Consider the following 18,557-nt stretch of genomic DNA (forward strand, 5'->3'; position numbering starts at 1 on the left):
TTGCTTCATTCATATATATATATATATATATATATATATATATATATATATATATATATATATATTGGTACCAGGGATTGAACTCAGGGGCACTCAACCACTGAGCCACATTCCCAGCTCTATTTTGTATTTTATTTAGAGACAGGGTCTCAGTGACTTGTTAAGGGCTTCGCCATTGCTGAGGTTGACTTTGAACTCACAATCCTCCTGTCTCAGCCTCCCAAGGCAATAGGATTACAGGCATATGACACCACATCTGGCTTTCATTTTTTTTATATACATAAGCCAACAAAGAGCCCCTAAAAAGACACACAGTACCCAGTAAATACTAATTGAATTAGTGTCTGCAATACTGTGTCTTTTTGATTAGCCCCATAATTTATTTGTACTTATGTAGTAATTGTTAACAGGATAATGAAAATGGAATTTAATATTTATTACTTATTGGCCATGTATTAGACACCTTTGCCATATGATTTTGTCCTAACAGTATCCTTGAGGCAATAGACATTATTTTCTCCAATTTTACCCTTAAGCTTCAAAGAGGCTAGACATCTGTTTCAAAACAACAAGTGAATGGGGATAAAAAGAGATTTGAATTTAGTAGGCTTCTTTTATTTCATAGCATAATACCTCCTTTCTATATGAACTACATTATCAAAAAGTGAAAAAAATTTGCTTCCCCCAGAATTGGTATCCACAAAAGTTTTCCTCCTGCAAAAGAGAGGGAAATCCACAAAAGTCAAGTGTTAAAATTCTGACTTTTCTGATAGTATGTCTGAGTCATTTTTCAACATAAAGTTGCAGTAAGTCCTTTTACCTTAGTGTTATTAGTATTATTATAGTTTTGTAACAAATTGAAATCAGACCTGTAAGTAAAACAGAGATACACAGTACAGTTCTTTCATTATAGCCTGATATTTCTAATTTCAAAATTAATAACTCTTCTTTTCCCCCCTTCCTTTTTATTAGGCAATAAAACAAATACAGAAAACCACACAATGAATAATATATTATAAGTCAAACATCCTTGAAATCAAACTCAGAAAATAGAGTTCTGCCACCAACTCATGTAACCTATTTATGTGCCCAGCCTCAAGTATAACCCCCTTTCACCTGTTGCTTTCTTGAAGTTTTCTGACAATCACCATGATTGTGCATCCATAGATTAGGGGGGGTTCTTAATTTTTAAATTTTAAGTACTTCTTACCTACAGATTCCCCTCCATCCCTTTCTTGTCCTTATCATTTAATCTGTGAACTCTAGGTGGCAGAGACATCAGTTCTCCCAGGATGGATTTTGCTGATTACAAACCCCAAGGGCAGTAGTTCATCATGTTCCTCATTCCTTTGTTTCTTGCATATTGGCACCTGGATCCAGAGGCTTGATCAGAGTCAGATTCTATCCCCTTGGCAAAACTATAGGTGGTTGTTTGCTCTTTCATCAAGAAGCTGCAATGTCTGCTTTTGGCTTCAGTTTTTTATTAGTGTCCATTGATGCTCAACATCTATACTTTGGTTACATGGGATGATAAAACTATGATTTTCTAACTGTATAACAACACAATTATTATTTACAAGTCTTAGCTGAAATCATTTTATAAGGATGCCCTTTGTTTCTTCTGCTGGGTTACATATTGGTTCAGCTCACATCGAAAGGACCAGAAAAATGTTTCATTCTTTTCTTTTACTTACCCAGGTTTCAAGATAGCAAATAGTGTTCTTATGAGCTGCTGTAGATAATCATTTTTACATCCTTATGAAACCAATTTCTAACATTCAGTGGCTTAAATGCATTAATCTTACCCTTTTTTGAAGGGCATCCTCGGCTTCTCCAAGAAGGCTCCTACTCTTTTTGCTATTACCCTACTAGTCTTTGATAATGCCCTTACTATCTAATATGGCAATTTGCTACAGTCTCTTAATATACATTTCCTGCTCTAGACCTGAGGTCAGCTATTCCTCCTCTTCAGATTATTCCTAACCTCTTTTGTAAATTCTAGCCCAATTTCATCCACTGTCCCAGCAAACTCTGTCAGCATGCGGGAGACCCATCTGTCTTAAGGTCTGTCAGATGCTCATGCTTACCATTGCTTCATTCCACCTACACAAAAGTTAAAAATCACAGGTCATGCAGTTGTTGAAAGTTTGTTTCAAATTATTTACTCTTTAGGTGCATGAGAACAGTTTTATTGTAAAATTTCTTGATGTTTTGTTTGGTTGGTTGTTTGGGTGTTTGGATTTGCTATTTGCTCTATTCTTCATGTGCAAAAATTATGCTGCCAGTACCACCACTATCTTTTCAGACTTGAATTCCCTTTGGTTTTTTTTTTTTTAATTATACTGACGTCAGTGTTCCTGCATCAAGATCTATATGATATCCTTACTATTAACTTTACACAAGGTCAAATTTAGTAGTGTATAGCAGAAAATTCTTGGTTGGAATCTTTTTCTTTCTTTGAGTTTGGTGAAAATAAGTTAAAAAAAACTGGTAGCAATAGAGTTAAAATTCAAAATTTTTCTTTCAAAAGGTTGACTTGGTATTTTATTAATTGGACATGGAGGGTCATATTGTCAGTATTCTTTCCCCATACAATTGTACTTTAAATGTGCATTGGTATATCAAACAATTTGACAAAGAAAAAAATGATACCATGAAGTAATATCATACTTTCTAAATGTTATTGCTCAGAGGGATATATGATCTACTGCATCTTTAGTAAGCTAGAATGTTTTCCAAAGACAATGACATTTGAATAGCTTTTATAGGTCTGTCAAAGACGACTCATATAGAATGTAATGAACTGAGTGTTAAGTCTCCCCAAAGTTAATATGCTAAAATTCTGATTCCCAGAATGGTGGTATTAGGCCTTTGGAGGGTAGTTAGTTCATGAGGGTGGAACTTTTTTTTTTTTTTTTTTTTTTTTTTTTTAGTATCCTTACAAAAGAGATCCCAAGAAATCTCTAGCCCCTTTATCTTAGGACATAAAAATGAAAAATAGACATCTATAAGGGAGTGGGCTGCCATCAGACAATTAATTTGTCAGCACCTTGATCTTGTCCTTTCCAGCTTCTAGAATTGTGAAAAATAAATTAAGGTTTCCTATAGGTCACCTAGTCTATTGTATCTTGTTAAAAATGAACTGAGACACCAAGATATCCTCAATATATAAATCCAAATTTTAAAAAATCTACATAAAAATCATAGCCAAAAGAAGTATTAAAGAAGACATGTATATTATCTTAAATATTTTCAGATCTTATTCACAAATGCATGTTTCAGTAAAAGGACAAAAAACAGAGTAAGTTGTCCAACACAAATTAAAATGTTCAGTTTCTGTAAAGGAGGGACACAGGCAAAAAGATCATCTTGTTTTATTTAGAAACTATACATTAAAAAATCTTGATTTGCATAATGTTACCAGAAGTCTCTTCATTTGTTGAATTTTTTTAAGTACCTACTTTGTGCCATGCATACCAGTTGGCCTTGGACTGAGATAATAAAAACAATAAAAAAATTCTTACCCTATAGAGGCTTAAATTCCAGATGATGAGCAATAATAAATGAACAAAGTAAATGAACAAAAAAATTGCTGTGATAAATTCCTTCAAGGTCTATGCAGAAAAATAAGGCAGAAATGGAGAAGAACTAATAACCAGAAATTCAGAACAGGGTTGAAATTTTGCCGAAGTTATACTGTTTATAACTTTTTACAGTTATGAAAAATACTATAGAGATCATCCTTGCTTCCATGTGCTTGGAAAGGTATCATATATTTCTCTTTAAGATAAATTATTAGCCTACATATTTTTAAGAATTTATAAATCTAATTTGTATTTATATAGATTACTTATATGCATATATGTGTATGTGCATGTATGTTTGTGTATTCAAATTGAACTTTAGAAATGTGACAGACTCTTTAGAGTCAGATGATGAAAATCTCTTCTCCACAATTATATTATTTAATAATGCACTAATTAACTATCTACATATTTCTAGGGACTGTAGTTTTATTTTTTGGGACAATTTATACATTTAAACCCAAATTCAAATTTTACTTTGCTGTAAAGTAATAAAAACTGATTTTACTCAACTATTTTAGTCAATTAACACTATTTTTCAAATTTCAAATTAGGGCATATAGTGTGCATTTTGGGTTTTGTAGTCTGTGGCATTACATTTTCTGTATACATCCTTAATCATAGTTGTTGATGTATAGAAAAGTTACCAATATATTTTCATATATTTAAATTATAATCAGCCATCTTACTGAGCTTTGCAGTTACTTCTAACATTTATCAGTTGATTTAAAGAGATTGTTAAGGTAGGTAAGCATCATTTACAAAAAAATAATTCAGCCTCCTCCCTCACCAAGTATATTTATAGTTATAATTTTGTACTTTATTGCACTTACTGACTCATCCAGAATACAACTTTTTCTATGCAATCCTTCGTGACCAGGTGTCTAGCCTCCAAACTAAACCAACCACTTGGTTGATAGGGGATATTCATTCCCCACCCCACCCCTCTCTTTCCAAGTCTCTCAAGCTACAAATCTAATTCTAAAACTGGTTGTCCAAGTAAAACTTTGCTTCCTTTATCTTCCATGAACTGTTTTTGGTGTCTTTATTTCTGTTTTACAATATTAAATAGTTTGGGAAGTCTTAACTAGAGGCCCAAAAATAAATGTGCTTGACTATCTTAAAATCACAGACTAAATATTGCAAATATATGCACTTTTGCAAGGTAGAGGGTTCACAATTTTAATTTGAGTCTTGAAGTTTTTCATGTGTTTGGGAAACTAAGAAACAATAACAAAAATGAATAACCATGAATGATTAGTATAGTTTATAATAAACAGAACTCCAAAATTATATATATATATATATATATATATATATATGTGTGTGTGTGTGTGATATATATATCCAAAACTAAGTGCTTCTAATAATTATTTCTTCTTTATATATTTAAAGTAAGCCTGCATTCAGATAATACATCTGTCTTCAATCTTCATCCTAATTCACTTACATGGTTATTCAACAAAATTACCAAATTTACTTCTCAGTAACTTTTATTAAAATAAGTATTATTTTTATAATACTGTTATAAAAATAAGTATTTAAGCAATGAATGACTCTTCAATTAAAAATAAAAATAATGAACCCTTGTTCTCCCTGTATGCACTAAGGATATAACTTTTATTTTTTAGTCTTTGTGAAGACAATAAGCAGTGAAATTTTTAATAAGGTATATTCTGATTCTGTATTCTAAAAAAATAACAAGGCTAAACTAGTCTGCAAGGATAATAAATGGCATCTGTTCTAGAAATGATGTAAGAAAGATTTTTAAACACATTCTGTCAAATTTGCAATATTTCTCAAATTTTTAAATTATATTTCTAAATAACCATTTTTCAAAGACTATTAAATTTGACAATAAAAATAAAATGAAAGAATTTAGCAGGTTATGACTCATCTTATTTGGCTCATATGTAACTTTAAATGATTTGAAATAACATCCCAAATGGTTTAATATTTGCTATTTTTTTATGAAAATGAACATTAAGTAGTACACTAATCTCAATGCCATCAGAATTTTTCCTAAAATCTATTTTCAAATGTTTAATACATTTTATAGAACATAGAATGTTATCTGGAGAACGTTACAGAAAGAGTACATTAAAAGTTTAACAATATTATTAATTAATTACTATCTAATTCCAGAAACTTGGGAGTATGAGGCAGGAAGATTCCAAGTTACAGGCCAGCCTCAGCAACTTGACAAGACCCTTAGCAGTTTTGTGAGACATTCCCCCAAAATAAAATTTTTAAAATGTGGGATGTAGCTCAGTGGTAAAGCTTCCCTGGATTCAATCCCTAATAACCTTCCCCACCTTAACCCCCTAAAAAGAAAGAAAAACGGAATTTATCTGACTAATACATTTCACCCAATTTGGGCTGATAAAATTATTTCATTGGCCTTTCTAGTTAAACAGATAATTTCTTCACAGTATTATTCTATTTAACCTAATAACTGACTACTCAGTTAAAGCAAAGAAGTATATTGGCATGCTCTATATTTAAAACTTGGCGATCTTATTTATATAGACATGATTTTTTTTCAAGACCTTGGCTGTAACTCCAAAAAATTAATAAGCCTAATTACACCCCCCCACACACACACACATACAATACACACATGCAGAGTAAGCAACTATTAATTTTGTACCTTCCAATTTGTTTCCAATACTTTGATATTATAAATAGTGCTGCAACAAATATCTTTGTGTGTTACTTTTTATCATATTGTGGAAAAAGCTCAGGAAATGAAATTATTGCTATGCACTTTTAAGGATCCTATAAATATTAACTTTACTAATTAATACTGATGCCAATTAAGACACTTCTTAACAAGAGTGATACAGAAGGACTGAGGTTGATATTCCTATTAAGGTATTTCCAGGCTGGGCTGGGGTTGTGGCTCAGTGCCAGAGTGCTTGCCTCACACGTGAGGCACTGGGTTCTATCCTTAGTACCACTTATAACTAAACAGAAATAAAGATGTTAAAAAGAAAAAAAAAGATATGCCCAGGATGATTTAAGACAGAATATTTAAGCTATCCTTCATTCCTATCATCAGAGAGTAACAAAAGGGATATCAAAAAGAGTATCTAATATAATTATGCTGCAATATTATAATAAGATTATTATGTAATATTATTATGCTGGAATATCTATTAATCTATTAATGTCATTTTTCAAATATTTGTATCTATTCTTTCTTCCCAGAAGACCTCCCTCCAGTGCCTTCTTCTTCCCTGTCCCTGTCTACCCTTGTCTCCTTCTTGGTAGCTACTCAGGTATACTCCTGGGACTCAAGTCACTCCTGGGACTCCTGGGACTCAAGTTCTTCTCTGTGACATCCCATATCCTGTCTTCCATGTCTTCACGTTGTTTTCATATAATTCCTTGTTTTGTTGGAGCACATGATTGGGTAATTTTTTAAGAAAGGGTATATAAGTAGTTAATACTTGCATTTTTAAATTCTGAATGCCTAATTAGTCTTCATTTTATGGCATTTTAGACATAACTGGATCAGATTTGGTAGACTTTATTATCATTTAACTTACTGGATTGTTACCACTTCTTGATATATAACCTTATCTTAGGAAAGTTTTAATATTATTTGTTCTGACTCATTGGTATTCTGAAGTTTCTGTGTGCTGATTCTTCCTGGAGTCTTTGATGGTGCCCAGTGCTTGGAATCTCTCAGAATATACATTTCAGTTGCTACTAGCTGAAAACTTTCTTTTAAAAATGTCTATCTCAATTCCACATGTCCAATTTTAGTTTTTTTCTCATTCTGGAACTCCTTTTGATAGATTTTAACCTTATGAAATAATTCTTTATTTTTCCATATTTTCTTTTATTTTTTATCTGAGTTTTTTTTTTTTTGCCCTAGTTATGAAAAACTTCCTAGACTTTATCAACTCATCTCATGGAAGAACTCTTTTTTAATCACTTACCATTATTTTCACAGCATACTATCCTCAGTGAGGGTACAGAAATAGTAACTTTTTCAGAATATAATATTAGGGCATTTTTTTATAATGTTGTCATTTCTCTTTTGTATTGTCATTTCAATACCTCTCTGTGTCCTCTGGACTTTCTTTTTCTTTTTCCTTTCATGGTGGAGCTTTTTATCAAGAGGTTGGCAATATTTTGCTTTCACTTCATATTAAACAATATAATGACAAAAAAAATTACAGTCTCTATGAATATTATGTGGGGCTTTTACAGAATGATTAGCTGATAAGCAAGATTTTTTTTTAACCAGATGACTTTGAAATGTCTCCCATTAGCAGTATTTTACTCTAGTTTTCTGCTTGGAGAGAACTGACCTGGCTCCAAGCATTCTAAACGGCAGCACAGAGAGTTCTGCATTCACTAAGGAAACCCTTATTTAATTTTGTTTCCAGCCCGGCTTTCCTGAAATTATTTCTTAGCTGGCACTTTCAAGTTTCAGGCTCCTTTGGGGTTCAATGGATGAAGAATTGTGGAAATAGGAAAATTTCTCCATCAGTTATTTCTCAAAATGTGGTTAAGATATCTTATTCTTTGCTATCTTCTCTTTCTTCTACTGATCTACATGTCTGAGTGTTTTTTCATATTATTTTGGAATGGTTTCAAAAAGGAGGAAGTATAAATGATTAGATTTAATTCATCATGTTTCCCTAAAGGTTTGGAGAATTATTTATACTGGCAGCCTTATTTCTTATTAGGTAAGAGTTGAAGAGATAGAATTAAGATTCACAAGGAACTGAATTCCTGGCCCAGTTCTTACTGTTTATCTGTGTCGTCATATTCATGCTACTTAACCTCTCTGCAGTTTTATGTATTCATTTGTGTATCAGGCAGGAAAGTAAAATAATTGGGGCATGCAGTTGCAGTTGACAGTGAGGAGAGAATAGAGCTTTCCCTTCCTCCATCTGGATTTATTAACTCCAAGGTTAAATATGTACATGTCAAGGTAGGAGACTAAGTGTCTAGTTATTCAATAAATATTCATTAGAAGTCTGTTATATTGACTCACCAATTTCATTTCTAAGAGAAATTAAAATATATCCCTGAATCAAAACTTGTATATGAATATTCCTTTCAGAAGTATTCATAATTTCTAAAAAGTAGACATATGTTAGATGTATATCAGCTGATGGATGGATAAACCAAAGATGACAACTTCATACAATGAGATAGTATTTAGAATAAAAAACAAGAGAAATAAGATACTGAAAATTTTTATAATATAGTTTAGTCTTGAAAAGACATGCTAAATGAAAGAAGCCAGCAAGGAGTATGTATGTGGTTCACTGATATGAAATGTCCGGAATAAAATTTTTGAAAACTGTAAAGACAGGGGCTGGGGATGTGGCTCAAGCTGTAACATGCTCGCCTGGCATGCGCGGGGCGCTGGGTTCGAGCCTCAGCACCATATAAAATAAAAATTAAAGATGTTGTGTCCACTGAAAACTAAATATTAAAAAATTCTCTTTCTCTCTAAAAAAAAAAAAACTGTAGAGACAGAAAGTAGATTAATGCCTTAAGGGGGAGCATGGAAGAAGAGACAAAAGTGAAGGCTAATAAGTAGAAGAATCCTCTTGGAGGATTGTTTTGTGGTGATGGTTATACAATTCTGTGAGTGTACAATGACTTTTACTCTTTAAATGAGATAATTGTATAATACATGGATTATATCTGAAAAACTGTTTAAAAATAAGAAAGCTTGGTAGGAAAAGTCTATACGTTTACTTTTAAAGCATTTGGAACGTAAAACTGAATAAGATCAATGAGGAAATCAGGCTTAAATTCTAGTGGAAGAATACACATAAAAGTAATCATAAATTCTGAGGAAACAAGAAGCCTAGATAGAAAATATAATCATCACTAGACTACAAATGATGATCTAGATGGAAAATAAAATGAATGTGATCATATGATAAACTAAAATCTAAATGGTGATTCAAAACTAGTTGGATGGAGTAATGACAACTGAAAAGAGAATTCAAAACAATGGGATTAAATGGCTCATCAAAATCAGGAGAGAACTCAGCTTGTTCTAGGAGTTGAAATTTTACCTGAGGGGTGGAGCACAGTGTTTGTGGGATGAGGGATGGAAGGAGAGAGGGAGTGGCATGAGATGAAGTTGCATAAATAGGTTGTGATTATTCAGGATTTTTTGGCTCAGTGGAAGTTTCCTAGTAATGGCAAGCAACTTAAGGATTTTAAGCAGAATAATTAATATTAAATCCTCTTTTGAGATCACTTTTATCACTTTCTGATGATAGAAATGAAGGAAAATTTACATTTTCCGTCCTAAATTAGACTGGGCATATCTTAACAGAAATTTCAACCTCAGACAACCTACATCACTCTTGTTGTTTCAAGAAGTGTCTTAAATAGAAATAAGTAAAGTTAATATGTACAGGATCCCTAAAAGTCCATAGTTAGTAATTCATTTCCTGAACTTTTTCCAGAATATGATAAAAAGCAATGCACAACAAAGTTTGTTGCAGCCCTATTTATAATACCAAAGTATTGGAAATAAATCAGAACGTCCAAAATTAGTAAATAGAAGAAATTGAAAAGTCAAAAATTAGTAAATAGTTGCTAACTCTCCCTCCCCACCCTGTGTGTGTGTGTGTGTGTGTGTGTGTGTGTGTAATTAGTCTTATTAATTTTTTTGAGTTATAGCCAAGTTCTTGAAAATAAAATCAGGTCTATGTAAATAAGATTGTCAAGTTGTAAATACAGAGCATGCCTAAATTTGCTTCTTGGCTTTAACTGAGTAATTAAGTTATTATGTTAAATAGAAAAATACTGTGAGGAAACTGGCTGATAAACTTGAAAGGCTGATGAAATCAATTTTGTCAGCCCAAATTGAGTGAAATGTATCAGATAAATTCCTCCCCCCACCCCAGGTGGGGAGAACTACTGGGCATTGAATCCAGAAGCGCTTTACTGCTGAGCTACATCTCCAGTCCTTTTTATATTTGAGACAAGGTCTCATTAAGTTGCTAAGGATCCTCCTAAATTGCTGAGGCTGGCCTGGAACTTGCAATCCTCCTGCATCAGCCTTCAGAGGCACTGGAATTGCAGTCACGATCCACCATGACTAACTTCAGATAAATTCTTAGCTCAAAAATAGTCAAATTCCATGTTTATTTTTACAGTTGAGTAGTTCTATCACACATGAAACACACACACACAGACAACACACACACACACAGACACACACACACACACACAGAATTATTAGAACCAGGAAGGCTTATTTTGAAAAAACAGAAAATCCCAAAATGGAAAAGAGGTCCTCAGTTTTTTGTTTGTGTTTTTTTTTTGATGGTGTATGTATGTGTATGTGTGTGTTATGCATAAAGCTAACGATAAGTTGTATATCAATATCCTTTACAAGAAAACTATGCTTAGAAGAAAATTATTTAGTCTAAGCAAAAATAGTTTTTTCCTAGTGTATGCATATTTTCTTCATTATCATTACCTCTGTTCCTGATCTACATGGTGTTGGCCTAATTTATAGTTTGCTATCTCTTTACAAAAAATGATAAAATCAAAATTTGTCACAGACCTTGAAATTTTTCAGTATTCCTCATGCAATGCTAATGATCTGCCATAATTTTTACTATAATTACTAGTGACTATATTTGAAATTCTTATTCCTAAGCCCAACTTCTATCTCTAAACAATGAAGTAAACTATCTGCATAACAAAAAATTTACACTCAGAAGAGCAAGCTGCTTACCTGAAAATTATATCAAGTCCATTTTTGGTCTCATGCTCACTTGGGACATAGGTTCATTTACTAGAATAATGCAGAATTTCAATACTATTTAAGTTATATTTTTGATGGTAATGTTGTTTTTGTTTATGGTTTTTGGTCAAGTAGATATAATTGAACTCATGAATTCCATGATAAAACTCATAAGTAATGTATCTTTCAATGCAATTGCATTATTAGTCAACACAGAAGTTCACAAGTATGTGTCAAAATAAGTAAATATTTTTGGTAAACTGTATTTGTCCATTGATTCTCAATTTATAACAAGTCTTCAAAAGTAGGTTTAAGAGGAAATTTTCTCAGAAAAATAAACCAAAAAATACCTTGTAATATTTTAATAATATCATATCAATGTAATGTTTATAAAATATAATTTAATAGTGAAATATCTGCTAAAATTTTAAGATTTATGTATAGTAAGAAAAGGTAACAATAAATTTATACCTTCCAATCTTTTAAATTATTTCACTTTAATTGGGTTTCATAGATGCTAAAGCCACTAAGAAAAACTTAAGCTATAAAAATATTTATGGAATGTGGAAACAAGTAAGTAAAGCCTTATCGTTTATTTGACTCTGTTGATTTGGAAAACACAAGATGCATTGCTGGGATAATGCAGACAGTTTCAGTCTAAAGATAATATAACAGTAGGCTAATTAGACTTTAAACCCCAGTAGGTTGAATTGTTTTCTTGTGAGAAGCTCCCAGAAGCAATTGGTCTCTCTGTACGGGTAGAATACAGGTGAAACCTACTTTCCCTAGTGAACACGTCAGTGACCACTGACATTAGTACAGATGGATGCACTCCAGGGCAGAGATGGAAGGCCAGAAGTACAATATCTTCAGGAAGTGACCCCCATCTCTCGCCTCCAGAGTCTCTGAATACTTACCAGCACAGCAAGCTTTTCAAAGTTACTCACAATAATGATGAAAAGCAGCAGAGGAAATAAAAAGTCAAAACACAAAATCTCTTCCATTATGAGGGGCAAAATGTCAGCTGGCATCTATATAGAGTAGAAGTATTATTTCTAAAAGAGCCCTCTGTGTAAACATAATCCAAAAATATAACATCAAAATCCCTAAAACAGCAAGCCCTCTTATAATAAATTTTTCCAAGGTAAATTGCTGGCATGATAAAAATTACTTGTCTCCCATGCATGAGGTCCTCCCATGCGCGTGTTCGATCCCCAGCACTGCCCATGAGCACAGTGCACATACGCACAAGCACAAGTCATCCACAAAAGGATTCTAAATATTCTTTCATTTGAATAATTATCTCATAACTATCAGTTGGCTGTAAAAGCACAGTAATTTACCAGTGCCATTTGCATTAAATGAATAAAATGTAAAATTGTAATAAATATATAATCTCTAATAGAAATTTTAAAGATCTATATTTAATCTTGAAATCAACTATGTATGTGTGGTTCACATAAGACTGAGAGCATGCCCTCAATACATAAGATCTCTGCAAAAAAATTTTTTGAAGCACCTATTTATATCTTCCCTTGTCTGGTTGCTTACATTTTATAGTAAAAACAAAAACAAGATTTTTTTTTCACTAAATTCTCGAGCTTCCCCTCAGTTATTTGTTACAGTATCAATATTTTGGGGCTGTTCTTTACTCCCTGAGGGCTTCTAACATCATCCTCTCCAGAGAAAGAAGGGAAATACAGTGTCTCTGCCCTACTTACACCGGAGGTTGAAGAAAACTACCTGCCAGACACAGCAATAGCACTCTTGGGCTCTAGTGGGTGAAAGAGGCACTAACTAGCTCTCTGGGAGTCTCAGCAGGAGCACAGCCCTGCCTCTAGAGGTAAGTGGAAAGGAACCAGCCTTAGAAGTCTTCCTGAGAAGGGAAACTGGAACATTAGGAACAGTATTCAAGTCATGACATGACCTAGCGTGCAGGGTCATGCTACACTCTGCTTGTGGGGGTGAGCAATAAGCATACTCAGCAAACTTCCCTGGTCATCCAGAGGCTGATGAGAGTGTCAAGGAAAAAATAGTCTAGAAATCTTTATTCTCAAAATCTACCCCTCCATGGAAATCTATTCTTGTGTGTCACTCAGTTGCTAAATAATTAAGTTTAGCATTTTAGGAATTACGGCAATTCTTCTTCCTTCAAGCATTTTCTTTAGGGAAAGACTGAGGTGAACAAATCATGACCACAAATTTGGAGTATCTGCTGAATATTATTCACACATTGCTTTCCCTACAGAAAAAAATTACTGTTCCAATTTTATCTTTCAGACTTTTGCTTTGTTCACTACATTATGCTGACATGTCAAAGTTTATGCTGGTATTGAAATCATACAAAAACAATAAAATAATAACAATATGTAAATGTCTTCTGAATGCAAATAAGCATATGATTACTTCTGCTGTTTTAGAAAACCAGTGTATGTTGTAATTATGAATTTTAGATTTTATTTTTCAGATATCTTATACTTTTAAAAACCTAAATAATAATGAATATTTATGTCTGCCATTTTCTTTTTTTCCATTTACACAAGGGAAAATCAAATATTCTATACTACTCTACATTGGAGTTTATTTAGTGTATTAGCTCACTTTTTAGTGATTTTCTATTTCTTTGAAATACATGACAAAATTAAATCATCACAAGATGTCAAATTCTTCCTGTGTGCAGCAACAATGTTTATTTTTAGAGATTTTTTTTTCTCTCAAGACCTTCTTGGGGAAATGTGAGAGAATCTCTTTACTTCATTCATTCAAAGGATTTTGGCACATTATTCTAATTCCTGAAAGATGGCCTTATGTTTGTATCTAGTAAGTAGGAAAAAAAGTTTTATTGTTTGATATATGCTATCACTTTAAAAGTGTTGTGCTTTTGACATTGCTGATAAATAAAAGCATCACATATAATCATTCAAAGGAGTGTAAAATTAAATAAACAAAGCTTAGCATTTTATTTGCATGTTACTGTTGAATGTCACATATTTCTGAAAATAAACCACTTTCATTTTTGTTTTTAATACTGAAGCGTGTTTCCATTTAAAAAAAATATATAATATGAGTTGCAAGATCTTTCCATGGGGAATTAAAGAAGAGACAGTATTCTACTCTTGATTCCAAGCTTTGAAATTCTAAATAGCATGACAATCTAATTTGTCTTAAATCAAGGTCATTTATAGGTTTGCTTCTTTAAGTATCTTCCTAATGGAGGAAACATGTTTGATTATTTAGTAGGTCCTTTCAGTATGAATATTCTCTCAACCAAACTCTTTGTGATCTATGGACCACAGATGTCATTAGCTTTTATAAATTTTCCTTTAGACTTTGCAGTGTATTTTGCAAATAAGTACCTTAAAATCGAACCTTTTGTAAAATACATTTGCTCTACATATAAATGACTGAGGCTACTGATTTCTGGGACGGATAAATATCTCAGGGAACGCAAAGACAGTCGTTTTGAGGCTTTGTTTGGCGGGACTATGGGTTTTCCAAACAGCTAATGTCATTCAGAACTATGGACAGCTCCCATTAAAGCATACTGTTGATTGCAATTTCCCTTAGTTTCTAAACACAATTCAAAATAATGCTGCATTTTTATGCTATATTTGTTTGCTGTTTAGTAGGAGTCTATTAAAACTGCTCGGTATGCTTTCAAACTCCTTTAGTTGATTCATTTCTCTTTTTCAAAAGAGTTCAGTTAAATAAATAAATAAATAAATACCATCCAGAGTTACTACTTTTTGATTTTCAAAAGGAAAGCCCTGACCTGTTCAGGAGCTAATATAACGTGACAGCACGATATGTGTACGCTAATAGGATCTTCTTCACGACCTTCATTTGACAATCTATAAACATGCTTGTAACCGAATGAATATTTGGGCAATGAATGAGATCAGGAAACGTCTTAATTTTCATACTCCGAAGCAGAGTTCTCCTGCTAACAGCTCTGTTGCCCTTCCTCCCGAGCTGGGAAACAAGAAAGAGATTTCTGAAATAGACTCATAGTCAAGGTCAAGAAAGGGTGTAGCTCTATTTCAGGAAGGGGGCTCTGGAAACGCCCCCTGTCTCTGTTTCAGGAACTCTGAGGCTTCCTGTCAGCTCCTGCCCAGCCTGGCAGTTCCCACTCCACTGAAACGTCAAGTCAGCGCCTATCCAAGCGCAAATTACCCTTCCTCCGCCTGCCAGCCACTATTCTGAAGAAATGCGATGAGGATACCCGGTGCGAATAAGCATAAGAACAACAGATTAACACTCCTCAGAGGTGAGAGGTCCCCAAGGACCTGTGAGTTACCGTCTCCAGCTATCCACCCTCTCCTGAACCCTAGAGCAGCATTTCTCCTTTTGGGAAGGACGGATATCTTGAGGGAGAGGCACTAGGAAGGGTGTCTGCCCTCTTCCTCCCATCACTGAAGTAAAAGTTCCTTGGTACAACTTAGCATCCTTCCTTCTGGGGATCACCATGGCCTTCACCATTCCCAGATCTGTCCCCAAAGTTCACAAAACAGAGAACAGTTTCCCCAGGGCTTGCTGGCAACAGGATCTCACCATTCAAATCCCTACTGGGTGGCAACTAGTTGGAGAAGAGTAGAGCCTTGTCTGCCCAAGTAGCAGCTGCCAGGGCTACTCACCTCCTGCCCAACACCCCCAGACTTTCGAGCCCCTGGGGTGCCCCCTTCCCAAGAACAGAGAAGGGTGTGAGAGAGCGCGCCTGGAAAGGAGGGTGGGGCGGCGACTGGGAGCCCTCACCTGAAATCACTGTAAGGGTGGATAATCCAGAAGCCTGCAGTTTTAACCCTTTCCTGCTCCTTCTCCACCGCCTTCTGGCTGCCAAACATTCGGAGGGAGAATTTGTTGACCCCAGGCTGCAGCATGGAGGTGAACTGCCTCTGCATGAAGCCATACTGCCGACGAGGTCCCTCGGCGTCCTCGAAGCTCCCCGCCGGCTCCTCGCCGCCGCCGCCGCCGTCCACCTTGAAGCACACGGAGTTGCCGTGCTCCTTCGAGCCGGCCCCTCCACCCCCAGGCGGGGTGGCCAGGCGCTTGTCGGCCACGGCCGGCCCCGCGCCCGTCGCGGGCGCCTTGGAGGGGAAGACGCTGTTGCCATCGTCCCGGCTGTTAGACGAGGAGTTGGGCTTGCAGCCTCCTTCCATGCCCGGAGGACGCGGCAGGAGACAGCGCGGACTCCAGACTCGCCGGCCGCCCGGCGCCGGAGGCACGAAGCCGAGGGGCAGGGGCCCAAGCCGGCTGCCCGTAAACTCGGCTGCCCGTCGCGGCGGCGGCGGCGGCGGCGGCGGCTGCTGCTTCCCGCCCGCGCCGCTGCTCGCTGCGCGCCTGGCTCCCGCCGCCGCCGCTGCCCTCAGAGGCTGCGCTCCGGGCTCCGCCGCGCCTGGTGCTGATGCTGAGGCTGCTGGAGCGGGGCGAGGCGAGGCTCAGCTCAGCCCTCATGCGCCAGCGCCTCCCCTCGGCTGCCCTCTGCTGGCCGGAAAGGGTCTCTCCCCGCCCGCACGCCACTCACTCTCCTCCACTCTTGCTCCACTTCTGCCCAGCGTGACATTGAACTCAACAGCCCTCGGAGACATTTATTTGCACTTGTTGCGAGGGAGACTTGGCATATGTGTGTACTAAAGAAGATAGGCTAAGGGACGGACGGACGGACACACACATACACACACACACACACACAGCTTAAGCTAGTGAGTTCGTCCAAAAGAAACAAATACCCTAAAACTCATGGATACACTGTCTGAACGCCTGTTTGAATGATGATACAGATGGGGGGAAAGGGAGAGACTGATTCAACACCCCCGAAAATTACGCTTTATGCTAGGAGCACATAAGAAATTCAGGTTTGACAATAGCAAACAAATTTCATGAATAAAAAGGCAAGTGACTGTGTGTGTGTGTGTGTGTGTGTGTGTGTGTGTGTGTAAGAGAGACAGAGTCGCGCCTGCGCGCACACAGAAAGAGGCAGACGACCAAAGTGACTAGGTCTTTGCAACCCTGGGCAATCAGCGGCTTGGGGCTTTTCAGATTAAAGCTCTGCGCCTTGGAAGGGACAACTGACCTCCTTCCCCTTATCCTTGTCTATTTTCGCGCAGATCCTTAAGCAGGGGACGGAATTTCTTTCTTATCAAGGTTTACTTATATCAACTCACATGTGAGTAAGTCTATTGGTCACCAATAGCGAGAGGAAATGTGTGACAGAGACTGTGACTGAACTGACCTATCTCTTAAGATAAATTATATAATCAATAGAACACATTTAGAGGCATGTGTGCTGGTCAGGGTTCACTTAGATCATGTAGGAAGTAGAGATGTTTCGGGATTTGGTCAGAATATAATCATCACTTCAGAAGAGGGAGCATTCTCAAGTGAAATTTACAGCATGCAACTCATGCTGAGGAAAGCATTCTCAGAATCCCTCTGTGTCTTCCAAACCCACTGGATTAGCTAAAAGAAGCAAAATGTGCTGCCAAACTCACCAGTCACTCAGCAGGGCAGCCTGGAAGTCTGAAGAGCTTCAAGACTCATGAATGTCCCAAAACATCTGTTCCAGATACAAGCCTTGCCTCCCTGCCCACAGCCTCTTCAAAGGAAATCTTGCCTTGCCAACAGTCCCTGATTCTCTGGGTTCTTGTCATCTACAGCCACATCTTTGGAAAGTGGGTAGACACTTCAGGAAGGAGAGGTTGATCTGCCTGGCAACAATGGCCTAGCATTAAAAAAAAAAAAAAAAAAAAGAGTAGGGTCAATTAAGGTATTTTCCTGAAAAATTGTGCAGTGATGAAGCCAGTTAACAATGAGAGAGACAAGGGGAAAAAAAGACAACTGAATGCTTTGGTGAGAGGTTAATAGACGTGGAAAAGGTAAAAGAAGCAGAAACAAGAAGTCTTTAAGCCAACTCAGTTAGAATTTTGAAAATTTCCCTTACCATATTCTAATACTATAGTCTATGCTAAATTTCTTTTCCCAGTACGCTATGCCCTGACTCAGACACCATCTGTTTTCAACTAATCAAAATCCAGAACCCCCAAAATAAGTATAAGTGGCCAAATTCGAATGGTAAGAAAAAAGGGGAGAGCTCCGATCTTTCAAAGTAAGCACTTGGAAATCCAAGAGGTGAGATGAGGATACCAGGTGTGGAGGGTTGCAGAAAGTCATAGGATGGATTAAAACAAACCTTGATTACAGCAGAGTTCTGCTTAAGAAAGGCCCAAGTG

The 18,557-nt window shown here is 36.1% G+C and overlaps 1 protein-coding gene across 1 annotated transcript in view; it reads right to left on the reverse strand.

The window, feature by feature from the left end:
- Positions 1-16,487, reverse strand: part of Hcn1 (hyperpolarization activated cyclic nucleotide gated potassium channel 1) — a 367,811-nt gene extending 351,324 nt beyond the window's left edge. The window contains exon 1 of the mRNA XM_026385948.2: positions 16,084-16,487. Coding sequence (XP_026241733.1) covers positions 16,084-16,487 — 404 coding nt within the window. The remainder of the gene's footprint in view (positions 1-16,083) is intronic.
- Between the last annotated feature and the right edge of the window lie 2,070 nt (positions 16,488-18,557).

This window comes from Urocitellus parryii, chromosome 1 (genome assembly GCF_045843805.1).
Source record: "Urocitellus parryii isolate mUroPar1 chromosome 1, mUroPar1.hap1, whole genome shotgun sequence".
NCBI classification, from domain to species: domain Eukaryota; kingdom Metazoa; phylum Chordata; class Mammalia; order Rodentia; family Sciuridae; genus Urocitellus; species Urocitellus parryii.